General features: G+C 42.0%; 2 protein-coding genes across 6 annotated transcripts; one reads left to right on the top strand and one right to left on the bottom strand.

Moving 5' to 3' along the window:
* Window positions 1-201: 201 nt before the first annotated feature.
* Window positions 202-12,394, bottom strand: SHPK (sedoheptulokinase). 4 transcript variants are annotated; one of them, XM_054008738.1, is made up of 7 exons: window positions 12,344-12,394; window positions 10,003-10,144; window positions 7,326-7,509; window positions 5,095-5,247; window positions 3,747-3,922; window positions 2,938-3,138; window positions 202-1,850 (listed from the first exon to the last, which is right to left on the bottom strand). In XM_054008738.1, exons 2-7 carry the CDS (start codon window positions 10,139-10,141, stop codon window positions 1,456-1,458), a joined length of 1,248 nt encoding a protein of 415 aa, XP_053864713.1. In that variant the 5' UTR covers window positions 10,142-10,144; window positions 12,344-12,394; the 3' UTR covers window positions 202-1,455. The 4 variants fall into 4 exon arrangements, with proteins under 4 accessions (XP_053864713.1, XP_053864710.1, XP_053864711.1 ...); XM_054008735.1 differs by lacking the exon at window positions 12,344-12,394 and adding an exon at window positions 11,764-12,337; XM_054008736.1 differs by lacking the exon at window positions 12,344-12,394 and adding an exon at window positions 11,764-12,337 and having other exon boundaries at window positions 3,028-3,138.
* A 217-nt stretch (window positions 12,395-12,611) lies between these two features.
* On the top strand, window positions 12,612-24,520 carry CTNS (cystinosin, lysosomal cystine transporter). Of its 2 annotated transcripts, none has more exons than XM_054008256.1 (11): window positions 12,612-12,699; window positions 13,433-13,515; window positions 14,881-14,959; window positions 16,197-16,281; window positions 16,396-16,499; window positions 17,842-17,973; window positions 21,159-21,258; window positions 21,350-21,469; window positions 22,360-22,530; window positions 22,994-23,111; window positions 23,580-24,520. In XM_054008256.1, exons 2-11 carry the CDS (start codon window positions 13,449-13,451, stop codon window positions 23,708-23,710), a joined length of 1,107 nt encoding a protein of 368 aa, XP_053864231.1. In that variant the 5' UTR covers window positions 12,612-12,699; window positions 13,433-13,448; the 3' UTR covers window positions 23,711-24,520. The 2 variants fall into 2 exon arrangements, with proteins under 2 accessions (XP_053864231.1, XP_053864230.1); XM_054008255.1 differs by lacking the exon at window positions 12,612-12,699 and adding an exon at window positions 12,836-12,992.
* The last annotated feature ends 683 nt before the right edge of the window (window positions 24,521-25,203 follow it).

Raw genomic sequence — 25,203 nt, 5'->3', positions numbered from 1 at the left:
TGGAAAAGAGTGGTCATGCGGAGGCAGGGGATTAATCCATCACTTTAATTAAAGTCTGTGGATTTAGAGCTCTGGGATAGGAAGCAGATTTCTCATTAAGACAATATGAGTCAGTCCCAATGCTGCTAATGAACAAGATGGATATGCAGGTCCAAATTTCAGTTAAAACAGATGCTTCTAGTTAATAAAATTGTACCCAGATAATATGAAACCACTTTATTTACTTCCCTCTCTTTCAAGTAACGAAATGCATGTCCAACTTCTCCTGGATGATGAAATAAAATACAAATGCTTTTACCTTAAAATAAAGGAGAGTGTACAATGATCAGTGGGGTGCTTTAGGACCATGGCACATGGGATAGAAACCCAGAGACTTATGGAAAGTTCACATGAACAATGCTCAAAACTGAAAAAAGATTTTAATCCAGCCTGCAAGTTGCTATGCCAAGGCTTAGTTCCTTCCAATATATAAAAGGCAGAGAGTTATAAACTCCTTAAAATAGAACATATCAAGAAAAACGGAAAGGACGTTCTTGGGCTGACACACGTGAGCACATTTCACCTCTCTCTGGCAACAACTATGGTAAGAAGAGAGGGGAATGGATCTATCAGGAGCGTTACTATAACTTTTCTAGAACAAAAGAAAAGCCCAATGAACCATCTAGTCAAATATCCTGCTAATGCTGAATTCTTCAGGGGAAGCTCCACTCCACACACACTACTGTAAATAATTGTGCATTAAAACATGAGAGAAATACCTTCCTGACCCCCAGCTGGTAACCAATCTGCACTCTGAAGCGTGAGCACTGATGTTTATAAAATTCATTATACGAGCTAGTCATGAATCTAACTTGGATCAGCAGCAATGTACTTCACTGATCCTATAACCTTCCCTCCTAACATTTTACTGTTACTTAAGAGCCAAAAAGGTGCTCAGCCCTTCAGAGAGAGAGAGACACACACTCTTCAATGTATAAGATATGGTAAATTATTATTTTATTTGTATTACAGTAGCACCTTTAGGCCCCATCGTGTTGCACATATATATGGAAAGAGATAGTTTAACCACAAAACATCTCTAACAAAGGCTACAGATGCCATTACCAACAGACACTGGCTCGTCTTAGCCATCCCAGGCTTCTTTCCTAACAGGAAAATGAGCCTATAATGAAGTATTATCTTCAACCCAAACTTAATGGATCTTTTCCCTTCACGCAGCCAAATTTCATGTGATAATTAGTTCTCAATGCACAATTAGGAATGACAATGTAACGGCAAGCAGGACCCTGAGTACATTTGGAACCAGAGAGGGACATTAATGCAAGCTGTTCTTCTCCATACTGAGTGGGATGGTAGATTAAAAGCAACATCAGGAACGTTGAGGGAACAGAGAGGAAGTGTTGATATGTCCAGAAAAAAAAAAAACTTTATATCAGACAATCTTGAACTATGGATTTATCTTCTGTGCAGCATCACCATTGCAGCACCCACGGCTGCATCCACATCCTTTCCATAGATCACAGGAAATGGAAAAATTTTCTCCACTTCTTGCTTCAGCACCTCATTCTTGGAAAGGGCACTTCCACTTCCCAGAATTCTCTTCACTCCTGCCTCTTTCAGGTGTTGAAATGGCAACATGGAATGCAGATTCTGAATGATCCCATGGCACAAAGCTCTGGTTACGTGACCCAGAGAGAGATCAGAAGCAGTGATACTAGTCACTGAAGCCAGTTGCTCAGGCATGTGCCTTTCTCCAAATACAGTTGGGCAGATTGAGAGTCTGGTATCATTTTGGGCCAAGGCTGCGTTGATCATTTGTGTATAGACATTGGACTCTAGAACTTCATACCCTGTCAAAAGGAAATGGTGTTACTAATTTTGTCAGCCTGGTGTCCCTTTCACCTGTCAGAGATGAATGCTGGAGACTTAAAGTATGCTAATGATGCCGTGGGCTGTTTCAGTGGTGTATGCTGGCTCAACAGAACACTGCGTATTTGGCTTCTCCTATCCCTAAGGAGATCACTTTTGCAGGAATACGAACTCCTCATCCAAAGTATTTTGATCCAAGAAGTCTTTTCTGATTATAAACACTGCAGTTCTGGTAATGGAACAGTTTTCTCTGAAACATTAGCTATTGGCTCAATTAAAATGAAAAAGCAACAGTAAAGGTAATCTTGCATGTTTGGAAACTAACCAACTAGTGACCTTTTCTTAATAGGGGCAATCATATCCACCTTCTATGCTGACAGTGCAAAGGTCACAAACATTGGTTGGAAGGATTTTAGAATTTACTGTTGCACTGAGACAACTCAAGGGAAGGATATCAAAGAAGTTGTGACATCACATTTTAAAGCACTTGGGGGAAATGACATGATTGTTTTTTATGATACTGCACTAAATCTGGCTCTTTAAAGTCCATTAAGCATTTAAAGTTCTGTGAAAACTGCAATTCAAGGCAATTAACATAATCAAGTCACTCTTTCTAGTCTCTATGAACATGGAAATTAGTGATTTACTTCTGATTTATTGACCTATAATTTTTCCTTTGAAAATGTTTCCTTCTGAAATGGAACCCACAAAGATATTCTCACTCACTCAAGTGTTTGAAACAAAAAAACAAAAACAAAACCCAGACACAATCCAAATGCAGGCTCCTGTTAGTGTTGTTCTCAGCGTGTCCCCTAATTGTTGTAGGAAATTCTAGCGCTACAGTGGGAACGAATCACATGCTACGTGATTTCTGATACACATGACACATACTGTACAACTATGGTTTTCAACCTTATTTCATTTACAGACCACTAGAAAATTCTGAATGGAGGTGCAGACCACAGGTTGAAAACCACTGCTGTACAAGACTCGCTGCTTTGACTCAGTCCCTCATATCTTGCTGACCAACTCCCATATTAAGCCTTGTCTGTCCCCAAAATACTTTACCCAACTCCGCCATCCAGCGTGCCAACATATCCACAAATGTTGCCAGCACATTTCCTCCGTTGAGTGATGCTGCCACTGCCAGATAGTTACCATCAAAATAAGGAAAATAGGCAACAGCTGACAAGGAATCTGGTGTCTCTGGAGGCTGGAATCCCAAGGGCATGGGGACTGTCAGCTGAGCAGAGGTGCTGATATTGAGAACTACAACACAAGAAAGAAAAGATTTAATCTTTTAGCAAGCTACCTTGAAAGAGGAAAATAAGTTATCCACATACTGTGGTGTTGAGCACAATATAAATACCGAGCTAGGAACAACAGTCAGGCAAAAAAGAGTGCTATGGTATTAATGGAAAAACTTTATTAGTCCTTTCACAGACTAGGAAAATGGTACTCAGACCTATTGAAAGGTCTTACAGTAGAACCTCAGCGTTACAAACAGCAGAGATATAAACTGACCAGGTAACCACATGCTTCATTTCGAACCAGACCAAAAAAAAAAAAAAAAAAAAAAAAGAGAGCGCAAGTACAGTACTGTGATAAACCTGAACTACTAAAAATAAAAATAAAGGCAAAGTTTAAAAAAAGATTTCACAAGGCAAGGAACCTGTTTCTGTGCTTGTTTCATTCAAATTAAGATGGTTAAAAGTATCATTTTTCTTCTGCAGAGTAAAGTTTCAAAGCTGTATTAAGTCAATGTTCAGTCCTAAACTTTTGAAAGAACAACCATGTTTTGTTCAGTTATGAACAACCTCCATTCCTGAAGTGTTCATAACAACTGTAGTTGTTGTGTCCCAGCTGTATAATAATACCTGCATCAGTCCTCTCAGTCATACAAGAATAAACAGAGCACTGGAAATCTCCCAGAGCAATTCCCACTTCCGTTCCCTTTGGTATTCCATGCCAGTCATGGGACATCCTCCCTGCAATGTCACCAGGGTCACCCACTTCAGGAAGCAAGTCAAGAGGAAAGCCAGATTCTCTCAAACTGCAAACAAAAAAAATTATATATAGATAGATAGATAAGTCAATACTACAGCATGCAACCTGGCTATGTGAACATCCCTGAGGTCACAGGCTAACCTGACCATGTGCTTGTGGCTGCTGGGTTTACAGAATCTTTTGCCCACTCAATTAGCTCTGCCTTGGACAAGTTCAGACTTCCAGTTCCATTGGCTATGTTGGCTAAAAACTAAAACAGTTTTGTACAGAATAGCCCAGAAGAGTAAATAAATCCCCCTACATTTATCCTTGATTTGATCTAGCAGGGATCACGTGTTCAAACCATCAAAGTCACATAGCCAAGCAGTATGGTAAGGGACAATCAAAAGAACAGACATATAACCAATTTTCAAGTGCTAAAGAACACTGGCTCCCAGGAAACTCTCATGCAGAGGGTTAGCAGGTCAAAAACAAAAGAGCAAATGCTAGCTACAAACAACAAACTTCAATGTGAGTATAGGCTATTTGACTACAACCACTACTTCAAGTCAGAAAAAGCTCAGTGAGACAAATCCAAGCTTCTGTTACCCTTTCAATGGGCTAGAAAGTATTTTACCTTCACTGTTAGAAGATCTTTTCACTCTGGAGTCATGGCCCAAACTGATCCCTGAAATGTATAGGGCCCTGGACTCCACCCCCTGAAAGAGCAAGTCATTTAAAAAAAAAAATGAATAAAACTGAGGTCTCATCAAATGCCCGGTAGCCTGACACCTTTTAAATGACACTAAGTGAATTTTAATGCTTATGAAAGAGCTGAGCTGAAGGCACTGAAGAGTGAAATTCTCTTTAACCAGCATGTAGATATAGCATGGACAGTTGACCCACTCTGTCCCACCACTGTACCTCATCCATGCCCTAGAAAGAACCCTGGCAGGAAGGAAGCAAATAATTCAGTATCCATAGCCTCTTTGCTGAGGCAGTCAGTAATGCCTTCTCTTAGGGTTTCTAAAAATGACAATGCCAGTGATGGCCAACAGTGATGAGGTTTTATGTGATGTACTTGCCCACCACAAACTGGAGTGAGTCACACAGACTCATTTAGCAAAGGGCCAAACAACCATCAGAGGGAGCAGCTTTCAACCACCCCCTGCCTGGGAGGAGTATTCACATCATATGGGACAGACAATAAATAAAATCCACTGGATGACTGTCACTTACACCTCAGTATTCCAGCTTTTACTTCTGCAATTAAAATATCCCCAGCTGGCAGCATTCTGGACGGACATCAGTGGCCTTTCCAGGTCACACAACATGGCAACCACGTAGTCGTGGATGGTACCAGCTGCATCATAAGGCTTCAGAAAATCTGGGCTATTTAAACAACAACAAAACAACAGCTGCTTTGTTAAACATCCACTTGCTAACAGTTTCCATTTGTAGTTGATATTCAGGACAAAACCGGAAACACATGACAAAAGAAACTGTCTGGAAACATATGTTAATAATTGAGTGAGAGAAATCCTTAGAAAACAAGAGCTCCACTAGAGCTGGTTAGGAAACATTTTTTCTCCCCACAAAAAAAATTTGACTACAAAAATTGTTTTTATCAAAAACTTTCTTCAAAACTTTTTGGTTTTTATAGAAAAACCAAAAATCCGAATTAAGGAAAAAAATCATTTTTGGCAACTCAAAATTTAGTAGAAATTAGACATTTCCCTGCAAACATTTGTTTTGATATAAAAACAAAAACACAGCATTCTTTGTTGATAAAAAAACAAATTTCAAGAAAAAATTTCAACTATCTCTAGCATCTACCTCCAACACCGCAGTTACTCCATTAGCACCTGGTTTTGAGGCCAATAATACAATTAGATCTTTTCCAAACATTCTGAATAGGCTACTTGAGGTTTACTGTAAAAATGATTCAACAGTGAGTGTCTGAGGAAAAACAAAAAAGCTGCTTATTGAAGAAAAATAGAAAACATTGAAATGTGTGTCTAATGTTCTTCAGTGAATTGTTACTTTGCAATAAAACTTCATTACACTGTTGCCGAGGAGTATTACTGAATTCCTTGTGGTGTATAAAAGGAAACAAATAGCGCCACGAAAGTCAAATGATGCAGAGCAATATTAAGTAAAGACAATGAGGAGTAACTCCTAAGGGTCCTTAATATTAGTCAAATATTACATTAACTCTGTCCCATCAGTAACTGCATCCTTTATAAAAGACAAGATTGCTTCTATCACTCCAGAGAACTTTAGAAACACGCAGAATCTCACAATCAAAATTGCACAGAACCAACTATAAAGACTGCCTCAGTGATCAAGTCCTAGTTTTTCCATGCAATTGGATTTATGGTGTGTTACCATGCACAATACTCACTCCTACGGGGAGATGGGGGAAACAGTTTTAATACACAAGTTCTTTGTGGCAAAGTACACAGCTGCAAAGCCTGTTATAAAGAGAGAAACAGCAGCATACTTGCACAGAGATGTCCTGCTCTCAGCTTTGGAACATCTGAAAAAAATCTTAATTCCATCCAGTTGAATTAGGGTGCTCAATATATGTATTAAAGCAAAAGTACCAAGGATGAAAATAACAGTATAAAAATGAGTGTGGAGAGATCAACCATGTTCCAGATACCATCTAAACAAACTTCAGGAGGAATGCAAGATCAAGAGTCTTTTATCCCTTTTAGCAAAACTGAACTCCTACTTGATGTGGAAGACAGTGACACTTTGGGAAATGTAATAGCTTATTGAAGCTGAAATGGTTTCAGAATCTACGCAAAGGTTTTGTGGATTCCACACCCTGCTATGGCTGAAGGCAAATTGTAAGTTAAAAACTGTGTCCCATGCAAAGCATGTGACAACCCAGCAGATTATGAATAAAACCTCATCAGAGGCTTGGTAGGACTGTTTAGTGCCTAAGAGGGAAGGGAACAGCAGCTAATGTAGGGCCCAATTCTCTTAGTACATTGCAGGAATTGGCCCAAAACAACTCCCCCAACATATTTTCATAAGTATATATAGGAACTATGCTTAAGGCACAACTATAGGGTTCAAACTATATTAACTGATGATGTTTCCGTTCATGTATAACCAGAGGTGTTTCTTTTCTTGTTAAGTGTTCTGTGGTATTTTTTATTAGAAGGATGAGAGAATATCAAACTCAGTTGTATATGGTTAATGTTTAATACTTCCATTTGAAATGATCTTCAGCCATTTAATTAATATTCTGATTAAAGGGAAGTTCTGCTTCATCTCACAAGTCTCCTCCTGCTAGTGCATTATGATGGATAGGAAGAAATATACAGCTGCAGACCGTGAGCCAGTATTAACCTTCTACAAGAACACTGACTGTGGCTTCAATTCCAGCCAAGAAACTGCTAATGAAACGGCATGATACAGAAAATCTAATGAATACAGCTGAAGTCACAGGCTTCTACCTGTTCTTCAAATACCAGTAGATTGTGGTACATCCAAATCCTGTAGCCAAGCTGAGATGTGACTGTGCTTGAGGAAGAGAAGAGAGGAAACTGCTGCTGCAGCGGCCATCTTGCCACGTAATCAGATGACTGACTTCTCCAGGCTGAAAGGTGTGACCAGTTCCACTCTTGGCCCATTTGCAACCTGAAATTTGGCAGTATTTGGAGAAGCACAGCATAATTAACTGCAGTTGGTCTGGCACCTTTCAATTCCTGTGACTCAAATTATTCTACAAAGACACATTTAACACTTCAAAAAAATATGCCAGTACTGACTATAGTCAAACTAACCAATCATGTTTTCCAGCCCTGAATAATCTGCCATAAAATTACCCTGAGATGAAGGGGGAAAAAATGCTGTCCATAGGCTTTAGCTCTGTCCTCCTAGTACCCATAATAGCCATATGAACAGGCACAGGTAATGATCGAGATAAGACAGAATGTCACATTACAGCTGCCTTCCACAGTTCCTGTGCTGGGGAAGTCATTCCCTGGCCAGATAGAGGGCTTTTATGGACCCTTTACACTGTTCCTGCCCTTTTACATAGTATAAAGAAGCCACAGGGGGAGTGAGGCTCTCACCCATAGAAGTTAAGCCACACCGGCAAAGAGGGAGCTTATACCAAGCATGGCAGAAGGCATTATTCTACGACGACCAGTGTCTCCACTAGCCTGAATTGAAACTTTGATACAGCTCCTGGACTTCACTCTCATACAGAGCAACTTTAAACAAAATGTAAAAGTTATAGTATTATGTGAAGCGTCCAAAGTCCATTTCTATCTTATTTACTTTCTGTCAGAGAAAAACCAGAGATCTCACTCTCAGGTTGGGTGCAGCAAGTCAGATACTTTATTATCTCTAGCAATTGCGTGGAGGGAGAGAGCTATATAGGTCTCTCTCCAGGTAAACAATACAGCAACCATCCCCACTTCCTTTGATACCTGTTCCTTTAAGTCTATTTCAACTGTATTTCCACTTCATCTCATTTTCTAGTTTTAAAATTGATTCTAAGAACTATTATTAACCACAAAGCTAACCCTAAAGGATGCCATTAAAATTTAATTCGCAATAGAGAGTATGCGGTTTCACTTAATCTACTCAAAGTAGTGAGAGCAAACAAACATTCTCCTTCATGTTGTTGAATACAGAAATTTAAAACAAAAAGTGACATGTGGCTTTCTGAAATGAAATATTAAGCACCTCCACATGAGAATTTATGCAGCTGATGGAGTCATGAGGTTTTGTTATGCAGCACTCATGGGACAGCTAGAAAGTAGGCAACAGACCCATGAATCCATCAGCCCTTGGATATACTTCTTGGTGATGATTTTAGTATTTAAAATAAAATCACAGTGGTGAATAGTTCAAGATCTCTTAAAGCAATTGAGATCCTGCCAATATCTGACAGACAATGATCAGTACTTTCGGAAAATCAGTTTTATGGTCTACAGCAAATCTCTGCTTCAACTAGGGAATTCAACATTAAGCAATAATAAAAATATTCAATAATAATAGCTATAGGAGTGTATTGTGAGTTATAGAGAGAATAAAGACATGGAACCAGATTCTGAAATCCAGAGTAATGTCCCGACCTCAATGGATTTACACCAGTGTAGCTGAAAAAAAAAAAATCTATATTATAATCCCTGCCCTACAGAGTTTACAATCTAAAACCCCAATCTTGTAAACAAATGCATGCAGCTACACATTTATTTGAGTATTTGCAGAATTGGGGCCTATGTGAATAAGTCACAGAGGTCGATTTGGTTGCTTGTGACTTGGATGCTAATCCTACAACTACTTACACATGCAGAATTGCATTTCCATTTCCCAGATATTCAGAGTCAACAGCAATAAGAGTATTGTGCATCTGTCATTTATGGCTTATAAGAAAACCATTTCATTTAATGTTTTGGGCTTTTTTAAAACATCTGACATCAATTCAAATATTACATTTATTAAATGTCACTCCTCGTATTTTGAGTTCAAACTGGAATCTTTAAAAACAACATTCCAGAGCAGAGCAGTATGGGTAATGCTATGTACATTTCCATAAAGTGTAAGGCTAGCTAACTTTTCATAGCAAGATAGACTCAGTAACCTCTCTACTGAAGAGCAATTACTGACAGGTATTCAGACAACTCACTAGGCAACAACTATTAAAATGGCTCATGTGGGGAATGGGATAAAAAGAGTACTGTGTGTTCCATAAGCACATTTCATTTGGTAACAAACAGAGGACAATTGATAGATAATAGTAAAGGCTCAATTCCCTTCCGAATCCCAGTTCTGCAAAACCTTCCTCACGTGAATAGCCCTGTTGACTTCACTGGGACTACTCACTCACATAAGGATTCACAAGATCAGATCCTTAATTAGTATGTCAACAACATGATTAAATGGAATGAGTGGTTGTAAATGACTGTCTACTACAATTAAGAAAAAATGCATGTTTAACAGGACTTTTTCTGACCATTATATTTCATAAAACATCAAGATGTTTTATGGCAGTTTTCTACAGATTATTCCAGAACTAAAAATGATTTCCAACGTCAATAGATCCATCTTCCATGGCTTCAGCCATTTAGCTTCTATACTACAATATTTATAGCAAACATGTCAAAAGATGGACATTACCTTGGTTTGTTTTCCAAAACACAACCCCATGCATTTGTCCTGAAATACCAATGCGACTAACCCTTTGAAGGTGCTCCCGGGGAAAAGCCGCAAGGCATTCATTCAAGGCTTTTATTATTCTCTGGACATCTTGCTCCATTCCCTGCAACCATAAAATCAGTTATGAGGGTGCTGAGACAATCTACTAGATTCGTTTACAGCATTTACTTAAGCAGTGATACAGTAGCTAGAAGTGAACACCATCTATTATTTAGCTTAACAATATACTATTACTATAGCTGAATTACTACTACATAGTTCAAAGTTTCAACATACACTAATTTAGATGATTTGTGGCTAAATAATATACGCTAGAAACTATAGTTTAATTACCCACACACAAATACATATGAATTATTCTATTAACATATAACTTTGATTGTATAAACAAAGATGATGTTTACCTGCTGTTGTTATTATTACTTATTATTTGTATTACTGTAGTGCCTGCCTTTACTACTACAAAAGTCAAGGCCTAGCATCATAACAAGTTCATTAAGAGCATAGAAATTTAAAAAAAAAAAAAAAAAAAAATAATGGAGATATCCCATCTCCTAGAACTGGAAGTGACCTTGAAAGGTCATCGAGTCCAGCCCCCTGCCTTCACTAGCAGGACCAAGTACTGATTTTGCCCCAGATTCCCAAGTGGCCCCCTCAAGGATTGAACTCACAACCCTGGGTTTAGCAGGCCAATGCTCAAACCACTGAGCTATCCCTCCCCCTCTTGTACCTTCCATCTTTCTGCCCTGGTTTTTGCCGGGTTGTATCAGTAGACACAGTGGACCAAAAGCCCCTTAAGATGAAAGGATCTTGTTGCTTCTTTCTAACACACCATGCCCTACTTAAGCAGCACTCTGATGAAGTTAATGATTGTATCCCAAAGTAAAGTGCAAAATGGGTTAGGGCAGTTTGCCTCTGTTCCCTGTGAAGCAGCATCACATACAAGATCAAGGTGCGGGGAAAAATCTATTTTAAGTTTTTCTAAGGTTCTGATAAATATACATCTAAGTATCTGGGCTTTCTACTGTTTTCTAGATTCTCAGGCGAAGTACATAACTTGGGTTTGGGCTGTAAGTTCACTCAATCATGCTGTAGCCAAGTCCGCTACAGCAGCTAACTATGGTGCCATTTCAGAAATTGCTCAGAGCTGTGTCTGTTTTGAAACGCCACAAATCACTAGAAAAAAAAAAGTATTCATTGCCTATAGTAGAGAGACAAGGTGGGTGGGGTAATATCTTTTATTGGACCAACCTAATAAAATATATTACCTCACCCACCTTGTCTCACATATATCCTGGGACCAACACGGCTACATCACCACTGCACACTGATTACAGGACAGCCAGAAACACTAATCAGCACTAATTCTGGCTTCATTTGATTTAACCATTTAGGTACCTAACCACTGATTTTTTAAAAACTGACCCTTCTAGAAACAGACTGTTTTACTCTTACTTGGCTTGGCTTTTTCCATACAACAAAGAGAAGTATTTTACATTAGATTTCAGATATATAGACAGACAGACACACATGCCACCACCCCCCCTGGTTTGCCTCCTTTCCCTTTTTTCCCCCCTAAAGAGCCAAGCAGCATCCTGCAAGTCATTAAAACAACGCTGATAAGTCATTGACGCTGACATAACATGGTGGCACAAAGCTGTGTTGGTGAAACACAATGCCTCTGTCTTGAGCTACCTTGCAATGCTACTCCTTATGTCTCACCTGTGCTCCAGCAGCCAGGCTATCAGCCTGCGCCTGTGTCTCCCTTGAACAGCTCTGGGCCACAATTTGCCCTTGCTCTGTCTCTATTACCAAGGCAGCCTTAACTGAGGTGGTGCCCAGATCTATGCCCAACACACACATAGTTCCAGGTGTAGCACATGGACTCAGACCTATAGCTTGGTTATCAGCCATCATTTGTGTTGTCCTCTGGCGGCTGCCACTTCTTGCACCACTGGGTGTGTTCAGTCCGCCAGCTGCCCAAGTAAATGCCCAACACACAGGCAGCAACGGGACCGGCGCAGAGACTCAGCCTGCAGCCTGCCTCCCACTCTCCAGCCCTGCTCCTTGGGGTGGCTCTCAGTTACTCGTCTCTCCACCGGCAGCGTGGCTCTGCCTGAGGGGTACCCAGGTCTCTGCCCTATGCACAGGCAGTGCCAGGGCACAGGTCCAACCGGCTCTGGGCTCCCATAGCGGGCAAGGGCTGGAGGGCCTGGGGCAGCAGCAGCCACCTGAGGGTTAAATCCAGCGCCAGACTGGCTGAGGCTTGGCCCTGGCCTGCGCTGACCCTTGAACTACGAACCTCGGAGCCACAGCAGGCGGGAGCAGCTGCCCGAGTAGATCCGGGGGGGGGGAGCTGGAGCCTCCATCTTGAGTGTGGCAAAACGCCCGCCCGCGACCCACTTCTGACGCTTCCCGGGGCCCAATCCCCCCATCAAAACATATCTAAAGAGTTTTAAACGATATTTTAATTAAGCCAAAAGGGAACCCCCCCCCCGGGCGTCGCTAGCGCCCCAAAGCACCAAAGGCCACACCCAAGATGGCGGCCTGGGGCAGCCATTGCGGCTCTACGGCACGCGAGAGGGAGGCCTGATATAGGCGGCTGCGGGTCACCTCACATGGGAGGAAGGAGCGATAGTCGGACGGAGTGGTTCAGCGGTAGGTGTTTCTCCTGTCCTCGGGGCGCATAGCGGAGGGGGGACCCCCCTCCAGAGGAGCGCCCCATGAGGACCACAAGTCCCGGCATGCACTGCGCCGCGTGGTCATGGGTGCTGAGGGGGCGCATTGGCGTGAGGGGACCATTCTGCGCCCCGGGGGTTCGAGCGGGGGGAGGGAGCCGCCAGTTCCCCTCTCTCCTCCTCCCCCCTGGCTGGGGCGCTGAGACACCCCTCCTGTGCCCCCTGCCTTCTGCTGCCTCCATGTGCCTTGGCTGGGGGGAGCAGAGCTCTAGGGTAGATGGCGAGGTGGGGCGGGGAAAGGGAGGGCTCTAGGCTCAGGGGGCCCTGGGGTGAGTGGGGCTAGGTAGGGTGGTGGTGGGGGGTGCTTAGCGAAGGGAGGGCTCTAGGCTCAGGTACCCTGGCCTCTAGGGTGGGTGGGGGCCAGAAATGGTGATGCCGGGTGGGCACTGGGCATGGTGGTAAGTGGGAGCTTGGCAAAATAGGCTCAAGGTGGCCCCAGCCCCAGGGATGGGTGGGGGCTAGGTGTGGAGGTGAAGGGGGCAGAGCTGGGCTGACCATGGTGTGTGGGGAAGTGGGTTAACGATGGCCTTGGCAAGGTGATGGGTGAGATGAAGTGATGCAGGGCACAGTGGAAAAAGAGTAGTAGATGGGGCTGTGCTGCTGCTGAAATTATGCAGGAGCCTAAACAACATTTCCTTTCATTTGCTTTGTAGCTGTCTGAAGAATAGCATGATGAAGAAAAGATGGCTACTTCTCTCGGTGTTGTGTTTTTCACTCTCATTGCTACAACTTTGTGGTAAGTGTCTTCCAAATTGGGAAGCTTACCTAGCTGTGCACCAGATCAGCAGTTGGTTATTTATTAGCTAAAATGGCTGTCAATTAAAAGGGTATCTGATGAAAACCAAATATTCTCCTGTTAAAGGTGACCTGTGTGAAATCGTGGTGTGCTTATAAGACTATTGGCTTGATGTAACAGCTTCTAACAAAGAATTGCTCCAGCTGTTATTGTTGTGTTGGGAACTTTCTTCCCTTGTATACTACCTTCAGACTGTTTTGTGGTGACAAGCCAGCACAAAAAGTGTCTCGTTTCACTATTGATGTAAGTGACTAGGTCAGTAGGCTAGACTATAGGTTCAGTCCTCATTATATTGCAATCAGGATCACCAAGTTCACCCTATCTATGCTAGCTATTTGGTTTATAGTTGCCAGACGTGTCTACAAGATAAGATAACCAAACTGTCACTTGCAATTTTTAGAGATTTGTTAAAATTCTATATATTGCATTTAAAATACCCCCCCCTTCTCTCCTATTTAAGATAAGATGTCTTTATTCTTTGCTTTTATAAGCTTCCGATATTAGTAGGTATGTGTGGTGAGTTCCAGGTCAGGATTTAGGCATATTTGTCAGAATTTGGGCAGGGGAGTGGAAAACTGTCTCTGGGAGGCTGAGCTATACTGTGGCACTTGATTGTAGATGAAATGTAATCACACCCTATTCAGTTAAATAAAGTGACTGACAAGCAAGAAAAGCATAATCTTATTTCTAGCTGCGTTCTATCAATATACTCTGAAAATCAATAGATTGTTGCCATTGAAGTGTGTACAATGCAACAGTTTCAAGCACAATAGCAAGATGTTGACAGAGTACTGCAAGGGTAGGTTAACGAGCTGAAGTCATTGAATTTCTTGGTATTCTGCTGGGCTCATGTGGATCGTGCAGCAATTTTCAGACCGGCTTTAAAGAGTTCTGATTCTTACAGATAATTAGGATCCATTGCTGATCATAGCAAGAAACAGTAACACTTAAATTAGCATTTTATAATTGGCTTAGAGTTGAAAGTATTTGTAACTAATTGCATGTGTATAATATATTTGTTCCAGGAGACAATTGTTTGGCCCATTTCCTGTTTTCAGTCTGCACTTTTCTCATTAATGTCTCAATTATTCAGTCACTTGAAAAAGTGCTGATGCTTGCTTCTACACTATTGCTAATCACAGCTGTCTGCCACTCTAACCTTCCTGCTAACCAACCCAATGAGCTTGTCTAACTGGTTTGTACTCTCAAATTGCTTTCTTCTGCCACACAGGAAAACAATTCATCTTTTCAGGAAAGAGATGATCCTTTTGTCGAAATCTAAGCTTAATGTTTTTCTTTTTCCAGATGGAGCCCTCATGCTATCTGTCCCTGAAGTGGTTTCATTAGAAAATGGTAGCTTGACAAATGTCACCGTGATTCTAAGGTAAGATTAGAACATCAGTTTCTCTTCCTTTAATTCTCTGCTTTTGTTACAACTGGATACACCCACAGGCATCAGACCAGAACAGAGAATGGCAAGACTTGTTAAGATAACTAACTAGATTTGCAGGAAAGATGTTGGCTTTGTTCATTTAGGGCAGTAGTTTTAAACCTTTTTTTTTATTTGTGGGCTCCAAAAAAAAAAAAAAAATTGAAAATGGAGGTGTGCACCCCTTTGAAAATCTTAGACAGTCTGCAGACCCCCAGGGGTCTGTGGACCAGAGGTTGAAAGCCACTGGTCTATGGTTATGACAGCCTTTCACGGACCTCCTAGACCTAGTCTGTGATACCCCACAACTGGAGGGTTGAAAACCACTGATTTCGGGTGAGTTTCATCTATGTGCAGTGGGTTAGTACAAGGCCACTGTTCCACTTAAGCTGTGGTACATAGCCTTCATAATTGCCCTCATGGGGGTGAAAATTCACCATTAGTTACAAGCTCAGACAGTCTGTATTTTTTTTGTATTGATAAGTTTGGCTAGATGTAGGATCCAATATCATGTGTCTTCTTTTGGGGTACTGAATTCTGCATTGGCAGGGAGATGGACGCAGTTTCTTCCCGCTGTAATTACTATGAGCCTAACAAAAACCTGCTTAATGTAAAATGTATCTAGAAGGACACCTAAATGTTTTATAAATTGAACAGAGGTCACTGTTCCCAGCACAGAAGTGTAGCCACCTCAGAGCTGAAACTCATACTGTAGCTGTGGAGTAGATATTTACTCTAGTGCAGTGCCCATTTTCTCAGTCTCTCACTAATAGTGAGACTTTTCCCAGGAATGGAAAGTCCTTCTCAATGTGAGATGACATGGGGTGGGGGAGGGAGGAAGACTGCAGTGGTGGGGATTGGTGGGATGCTTACAAAGTGGGAGGAGGAATAGGGAAATATCCGACTTTTAAAGGTGTTTATCCATCTTTCAACCCCCTGTTAGAATTGATTAGTGGCTGCACAAAGGGAGACATACAAGTTCTATCCAGTTCAGATTGGTTTGTCAGTGAAGGACAGTATCTGTTTCTAGAGTATCATGTTGGTGCCATAAGTGATTATACAATTTACATTTAATGTGATCCATCCAAAACAATATTGCCTGAGCTCCATGGAATCCGAATTCTCCCAGAAGGCCTGAAACCTCCTTTGACACATGGATTTGTAGCTTCATTTGACTTATCTATCTTCACAGTGCCCCATTAAATGAGACATTGGTGATAACATTTAATGTTACATATTCGTCAAAAAATGGAACCATTGTTGAACTACCTGATCAAGTGAGTAACAAACTGACTTCAGACCTTATGCTAAAGCTTGCAATTGGTGTAGTCTGACCTCATTAAAAACCTGTGAATAGTTATTACATGTAACCTTTTTTCCTTGTCTGACAGGTAATATTGCCTACAGGTCTAAATAATTCAAGCTTTCAAGTGAAAGCTAAAGATGTTGGACAAGTTACAGTTTATCTTCATGCCAGTAATTCCAACCAAACTGGGTGAGTTAAACTACAATTCAACCCTGGTCACATGCAACTCCTTGGTATCCAAAGTAGTATAATCATAATACGCCATCTCACAATATCTTAGTATCAGAGGGGTAGCCGGGTTAGTTTGAATCTGTAAAAAGCAACAGAGGGTCCTGTGGCACCTTTGAGACTAACAGATGTCTAGGGAGCATAAGCTTTCGTGGATGTCTTGCATCTGAAGAAGTGAGGTTCTTACCCACGAAAGCTTATGCTCCCAAGACTTCTGTTAGTCTCAAAGGTGCCACAGGACCCTCTGTTGCATTTTACACAATATCTTACTAATTACACTGCAAGGTCCCTTGATTAACAGTCAGTGTCTCCCTCTTCCCTCCCCACCCCCCCCAATGATGTTGAGATAAATAAAGTGGTACTAGTAGCTTCTGTATCTTGTATGTATCTTGGAATCATTAACCCTAAAATCCTAGGCATTCATAGGTCAGGTTCAACAGCATACTCTAAATCCCACACAAGAAAAGTCTGAGCATGCATGACAACACTACTCAAGCTGGATACCATTTGGCCCTAAACTCCGTGGGCTACTGCTTTGTTGCTATGCCTATCTTGCTAACACGCTTCCGAGTCTGAGAATCCTATCCTTGAATGCTAACAGCCTGATTCTCCTCTGCACACCCACAGCTTTCACCAAGACTTCAGTGCAAGCCACAAGTACTTAGTACATCCACAAACCTTCCTGCTTAAAGAGTCTCGTAAAGAATCATGTGTTCACAGGTGGAACTCTCTTCCTTGATATCAGAACAAACTGGTGAGATGGGGACTGCTGAGTTGCATTTGCTTGTTGCCATTAATACCACAGTTCTGCAGGATAATGCATGGTCTTGTCACTTCCTCATTTCACTTCTGCTTTTAACTGTCTCTATCATGGCTATTGCTACCCACATCACAACATATCCAGGAACACAAGACAAGCCAGATCATAAGGCTTTGCTTGCTGAACATGAAGAGTAAAACCTGGCTGTTGCACAACAGTAACATACTAAGAGGAGTGGAAGCAATAGAGGAAGATGAGAGGCTTCGGAAGGCCTGTATAAAGGAGGGGAAAATATAACCGAATGGAGGAGGATTGAGGGTAGGCAAGACATCACTAGGATTTGTAGAAATCTTGAGAAGACCACAAGAGTGTGTGAAAAGGGGGAAAGCTTTATTGCTCTACTAAAACTCAACCCTAAACTTTGAGTAACTGACTTGAGTTTTCTGCCTCACAAATTAGAATGAAGGAGTATGATCTATGGAAAAGTGCAGAGAATGACAGTTTGTTTAAAAACTGATTGATTTAATACAAATTCCTTTGCAGTCCCAGGATTCGATTCCAAGTGATTCATAGTAACATAGTGAAGATTATAGACGAGGTGACTGGCTGGATCTATTTCTTTGCCTGGTCTATCTCCTTCTACCCTCAGGTTTTTGAAAACTGGCGACGAAAAAGGTAAGGAGACTAGCTGTGAAATGTGCCTGAATCTTGACCATTTGTAACATTGCTATGTGGACTGGCTTCTGAGTAGGATGGGGAATTATCAGAGATCCCTTTAATGTAGTTAATTCCCATTACAGAAGAAAACCAAACCCCATTACTACAAGAGTCCATTAACCTCAGTAATATAGCAGTTGAATTGATTCAGAAATATAAAGCTTCTTGTTGCAAGCTCAAGTACCTTTTCTAGAAGGTTACTTTCCTAACAACTATCCAAGTCAGAACCCCAAGGCACTGACCCTGCAATTGGTTTTGCCCAAATGGACCCCTGCCAAGTATCATTTAAGTCCAGTGGGCAGCATTCACATGTGGAGCTCTGATTGCAGGATCAAGACCCAAGTCACTAAAGATTTAAAAATACCAAAAAAAACCCCACCCAAACAAAACCATTCTTCCTGCTGGAGAAGTGATTCTCCCCACCCTGCTTCTTTCTCCCCTTCAGCACAATAATAGATTCTTCAGATCTTAAATTCACCATCAGAGGGAGCCCTTGTAGCCTCATGAGGATACTAGCAACTTTGTAGCAAACAAATTTGGGTAACAGAGTTAAAAGAAAAATGCACTCACTAATACATATGCCTTCCTGAGCAGATTCATCTCTATGGAAATTAGATCATGTGTATGAGGGTAACTTCCCCTAATCACAATTCTGCTTAACTCCACAACTTCTCACCTGTTAAAATGAATGGTTATTCATGATTAAGGCTGCAAGTTTGTCACAGAAGTCACATTCTGTGACTTTCCATGACTTCTGCAGCAGCTGGTGCACCTGGCTCAAGGGCAATTCAGGCAGCCCCCGCACCAGGCGTATTGGCCACTGCTAGGCCAGTCTCAGGCCCCGGCAGCAGCAAAGTTTGGGTGTGGGAGGGGGCAGAGGATTGGGGCATGGAATGGGGTGAGGTGGGCTCGGAGCAGCACTTACCTGGGGGGCTCCTTGGAAGTGACGACATCCCCCTCACTCGCTGCTAGGCAGAGGCGTGGCCAGGCAGCTCTACAAGCCAATGGGAGCTGCAGGAGCAGTGCCCTGGGCAAAGGCAGTGCACAGAGCTGTCTGGCCATGCCTCCGCCTAGCAGTTGAGCGAGGGGGATATCACCACTTCCAGGGAGCCCCCAGGTAAGTGCCACCAGGAGTCTCACCCCATCCTGTGCCCCTGCCCCCTCCCAGACCCAAACTCTGCTGCTGCTGGGGGAGGTGGGAGAAAGCATGGAGCCAGGAAGGGAGCCAGCCCCCGTGGGGTACCCGAACCACATGCTGCCCCCAAGTTTTAGTCACGGTATTTTTAATAGTCATGGACAGGTCATGGGCCGTGAATTTTTGTTTACATCCCATGACTGGTCCGTTACTTTTACTAAAAATACCAGTGACTAAAACTTAGCCTTATTCATGATCCATACTGTGGCAGCTAGAGACTGCAGCCCCATTCTACTAGGTACTGTACAAATAGGTATAACATACAGCCTACTCCAGGACAGGGAGTGGGTTTTCTGCATGTTAGACACCTAGAGTAATAGTTTCCTAAATGCCTAATTGACTTAAGAACCAAAGACCTATTTTCAAGTCACTCAAGTGACTTTGTAAGATGTACCCCTAATCTCAATTGCCATGTGAATAAGTTACTGGAAAGATGGGAGTGTGTTTAAAATATATATCAACACACTCTCACATACTGATGTGGTTGTCCCTCCCCTTCTGGGTTGGAGGGAGGCCTCACCACATCATCAGGATCACTGCCTAGTATTGGGGGAATTAGCAGACCAGGTGTTAGCATCCTGACTGGTCTAATGGGGCAGAACCCCAAAGAGTCTACAGACTCCCAGGCCTGCAGGCAGGGGCAGGGCTAATGAGCTATCTATGGGCTCGGTCCTGCAGGCAAGGGCAGGGCTAAACTGTCGTTCTAGCTTTGGCAGACGTAGGCTAACACCTGCCCCACCTGGCCTACATTGGGTAGGTTGCCACCCAAGGGTGGGATGGTAGGGAGACCCAGGCCCACCCAACTCCACTGGGTTCCAGCCCAGGGCTATAATTGCAGAGTGATCTGTCGGTGGGGAATCCAGCTGCAATACGCTGACCATGTTTCAGACCGCACTACAGCAGACTAGAGTCAGCTGCCCCTTGGCCACTTCCTTCCCTCCCCTCCTCTCCTCTCAGGGTGTACCTAGATCAAAGGGGTGTCCTCTCTCTCCCCAGGTAGGTGGTCAGCAGCAGTCCTAGCAGCTCCCCTGCAGACACCAGTTCCTTCACAAGCAGGATGTGTCTATCTCCTTCACTGTTTCAGACCCAACTGAGCTGGGTCTTTGCCTTTTATACTTCCTGTCCCATCTAGCCACTTCCAGTGGGAAGGACAAGGTGGGTCTGGCTCCGCCCACCTGGGCAGAGAGGGTGGTTCCTCCCCTTCTGGCTTGGAGGGAGGCCACACAGCTTCACTACGCAGGCACACTGTAGTGTGAGTGACTACATGTGAATTTCAGCCCTGGTGAACTTTCAATAGCACATAAATTGGAGGGAGAATGGAATTTTAAGTACATCCTCCAGTGACCTAACACTAAACCACGATGTAATATGGATGGTTGACAAGATTGATTTATCTATTTCCCCCCTCCCCCCCCCCTATGGTTGTAGAAGACGCTTTGTATTTGTAACAAAGGCATGGATTCTAAATGAATTGAACAATAACGAGTTATCTTGCCTCTGACTTGAGGCTCTTTATCTCAATGAGTGAACAAATGGTTGTTTATAAAAGTTTAAAATCCTTACCTGGAATGTGAGGACAGAACAGTGGGCAGTAGGAATGGACTCCTTCTGACGTAATGCTTCTGGTTGTGGATCTAATCAAATTCATTGCAGTTGTATGGAGTTGAGGCAGACAACATAGCAATATGAATTTTGAAAGTAAACTTTATTGTAAATGCTATCAAAATATATAGTATGTGTGAGGGGCAACCCTCACTGCGTACAAATGACTTTTTATAAAGCAGTATTGGCACCGTTTCTTCTTGGGAGAGTAAATGTAGAAAGCCCTTAAATCAGAACCTTCTAGTGTCAGAAATTCAGTCCCTTTATGGCACTGACCATACTGCTCTGCAGATGAATCTTTATATGTAAAGTGGGTTTTTTTTTTTTTTTTTCTTTTCTTTCTTAGTGTTGTTGGACTAAGCTTTGACTACGTAGCATTAAACCTCACTGGCTTCATAGCATACAGTGTATTTAATGTAGGACTTTTCTGGATAGCCTACGTCAAGGTAAGTGCACTTTTCATTCTTTAAATGAAATATTTCATCACTTGTAGAACAGAGTTATGGTAGCTGACTTGCTTGGGATTTTAATACTCAGGAGCAGTTCCTACGCCAGTATCCCAATGGAGTGAACCCTGTGGACAGCAATGATGTTTTCTTCAGTCTCCATGCAGTAGCTTTAACACTCTTTCTAATATTTCAATGCTGTATATATGAGGTAGGTTTACCTATGATACGCTTATATTCCAAATGAAGCCAAAACAGTTGATTATGTTTAAGCTTTGAGGCTAAATATTAATAGTATCTAGCAATTATAGGGTTCTTCATTTTCACAGCACTCTACAAACATTAATTCTCAACATCCTTCTCAGATAGGTGAATACTATTGCCATTACAGGGTAAAATGGGGGCACAATTTCTATTCTTACAAAGCCATGCAGACTGGCAGAATTGGGTTTAGAATTTGGGAGTTGTTCTGGGGTTCCACTTCTTCTGTGCTCAGTCAGTGCCGTCACGATAACAAAATGTGTGTGGATGGTGTTCGCTTACAGGCAGTAAACATGCTAGGAGGAAAAAAATATTCATACCTCTTCTGGGTTATCAAGTTGTGAAAGAGGGGTGTGTGTATATGCGCTCCTTGCCCCCTCTGCCAGTATAAGATGTTTTCAAGAAAAGTCAGGGTGTGTGGTAAGTGACTTCGGAAGCTTCTCTGTGCCCTAATCAGTGAACATCTCACAAATGCTATTATGAGCATAAAGCCCCACAAATTGTCTTAATTTAGAGTTGAGTAATAGAACAAGTCCCACAAATCTCCCACAAAAACATTGCAGAAAGATTTTGACCCCTTCCTCCTGGATGCTAACTTTCTGAACAAGATTCCCATGGGAATTGGACTCAGCAATTGTGCTGTTCTATCATAAACCTATAGCAAGCTGTTATGATACTAAAACAATGTGGGGATACTTGAGGAGGAGGGGTCAATCTAGCCAGTTCTGCAATGGGCTTTGGATGTATATTTATGCTCAGCATTGTGCATCTTACGGTAACAGGGGTGGGAGGGAGCTGGGTATAATGAATTCTAAATGTATATAATGTCTCGTTTTTCAGAGAGCTACTCAAAGAGTGTCCAGAGTTGCTATTGGGCTGCTTGTGATTGCATGGATCTTCACATTTACCACCCTGTCCGTGGCTGCAGCTGGAGAAATCACATGGCTACAGTTCTTATTTTTCTTTTCTTACATTAAACTGGGAATCACACTGATAAAATATTTTCCACAGGTAAAAATGAGCACTAATGTCTCCTAACTCAAGTGGGTAGCAAGATGCCACATACTAATATAGGCAGCTACCTGGAAGAGCACTGTCGGTTCTTTAATATGTGGTGCATATGATTCTAGAATGCTGACTATGCTATTTTAGAATTGTGATCAAAACAGATCACTTGATTGATGGATTTTGTGCTGACTAAGCATGCAAGTAACTTTTTTGCAATGTCTGAAAACTGTAGTGTTAAACCAGCAAGGCTCTCTTACAGCTGGGGTTGACTGAGGCATTGACTGAGGCATCTGCTTATCCGATGTCAAAATAAGTGGAGAATTCTCTATTGATGGGGTAGAATAAAAAGTTTTTTGTCTTGTCTGACTGCTTGATCTACAAAATATTTGCCTTTTATAGGTAAAAACAAAGTATGCAGCATATTTAATTCACTTTGATCTGATTCCCTTCTATGCCTCTCTTGTAGGCATACATGAATTTTCGGCGGAAGAGTACTGAAGGGTGGAGCATTGGAAATGTGTTACTGGATTTTACTGGTGGAAGCTTCAGCCTTCTTCAGATGTTTTTGCAGTCTTACAACAATGGTAAGCATGGAATTGAAGTGTCTTTTAGGGCCTACGTTGTCCACTAAAGGAAAAACCTGCCATAAAGCACTTTCTACCAGTCCAGACCCCCTTAAGGTCATTCCCAAACCTAGGTGTCCTGCATGGCAGCATGTGCAGCCATCAGTGCTATAAAAATCTGGTAAGATAAGTGTGTGGTTGTCTTCTAATGTAAGCGATTTACACAGTTGTTCTTTGTAACTATACAACAGCACAGAGTACCTTATTGCATTAACCCGCACAATGTAGTGAAATCAAACTATGATGAATAACCTGTGCTGTTAAAAATAAACCATTTTAGTGAAACTTTAATGATTTATCTTATACCCGTAACTATGGAATAACCATTATCCTTAAGTCAAGGGATGGCCAAGACCAGCTTAAGTCTAACCGATTTAATAATGTGAGTGACAATGCAGCTTTTCAGACTACCTTATTTATTTTTGACAGATGAATGGAAATTAATCTTTGGAGATCCAACTAAGTTTGGACTGGGCCTCTTCTCCATCATCTTTGACATAGTCTTTATCATCCAGCATTACTGTCTATATAGAACACGGGGATATGAGTCTTTGGACTAGGGCCCCACCCTGAATGGACACAACAGTACGGATTTATTGGCCTTACCTCTCTACTGGCTGAGGGATTTCCACACGACTCATCAGGTACCAGCGTGACTAGTTCGAGAGTCATGCTGTTTATAATTCCTCTTCAGTATGGGACTGCAGTGAACTTTTTTTGCTTAATGCCAAATGCCTTAATGGATATTCCATTATCCTACTCCTTGCAGCTGGAAAAGATTTGCAACCCCAGAAGCTAATTCGGGGCCAGCCTGTCTTGAGCTGGCCTAGTAATATGTGGGTATCTTTGACCAATACAGCATTCTGTGGGGGGGGCAAGGAAAGAGCTGGGCTTCCTTCAGCTGAACACAATTGGAGAGGGAAACATCCAACCAGGTAACTTTTTTTTAAAGTAGTGACCAAACAACAGGCTTTTGTGGAGTGGACAGTAGAATAACTGTGCTGCTGCCTTCATCACCTTCTCCCAAATCAAGTTGTAAGTGGAAATCAGTGGCTCAAGAAGAGACTACTTGGTAACAGATACTTAGTGTTACATGTAGGTACAGTGAGTTAATGAAGTCACTAACCAGAAAGCATGAAGACCAGACCAGCACTAATCAGACTTAATATCACAGCACGTTCCTATGACCGTGTCAAGAGCTATACTTAAACACTTAAAAAAATGACTTAATATGATCTCTGCAAGTGTATACCACCAAGCACTTTCAGTAACGGTACTAAATCTAGTGCCAAATTTCTGAATATTTACTGCACTAAGTTATTCACATTTGGTTCCATTAAAGTGCCTAGTCTGTGCTGTTGAACAATTTATATTCTATTTAAGTCTGATCTTGTTGTTCAATTGCCTAATGATTAAAACTTGTATTAGTCTTAGTGTTTCCTCCCTTTTCCTGAGTAATCTAGGCAGTAGCTGATAAGCACTTATATGGCACCTTCCAGGTAAAGATCTCAAAGCCTCAAGATTCCCTCTGCAAGGTAGGCATTATACCCATTTTATATAGGTGGCTTGAGGGAAATAAAGCCTTGTTACTTAAAGGCCTTAACATAAGGGAATGCAGGAAGGTGGTGAATTGGGAATAAAACTTAAGTATTGACTCTTGCTCAGGTGCTCTGAATTGCTTTCTCTGCAGCATCCATGCAAAGAATGTAAGATATTTAATCTCCAACCATGGTTGAACATTCTTGCACTTTAAACTGTACAGCTTGGCACTACAGTCTCTTATCTTTGACGGGAGTAAGGAATAGAGTATAGTAAAAGGGACTTTTAAACACAAGATTTAGAATCACTAATGTTCAAGGTCTGATTACTTAGGCCTGCAACCCTCCTGCTAGAGGGGAAATCAGCTTGTTCTGCACTGAAAAGTTTAAGATGGTAAAATTGCAGAAGAGAATGTACTCCTCCCCCAGAGATGCTCCAAGTTGTAAATGGGTGCAGAATTTGCTGACTGTCACTTCATTGTTAGCTGTTTAGCATATCTTATCTTCACTGTAAT

Source organism: Malaclemys terrapin, chromosome 18 (genome assembly GCF_027887155.1).
Source record: "Malaclemys terrapin pileata isolate rMalTer1 chromosome 18, rMalTer1.hap1, whole genome shotgun sequence".
Lineage (NCBI taxonomy): Eukaryota > Metazoa > Chordata > Testudines > Emydidae > Malaclemys > Malaclemys terrapin.
This window is presented reverse-complemented; position numbering and strand designations above follow the sequence as displayed.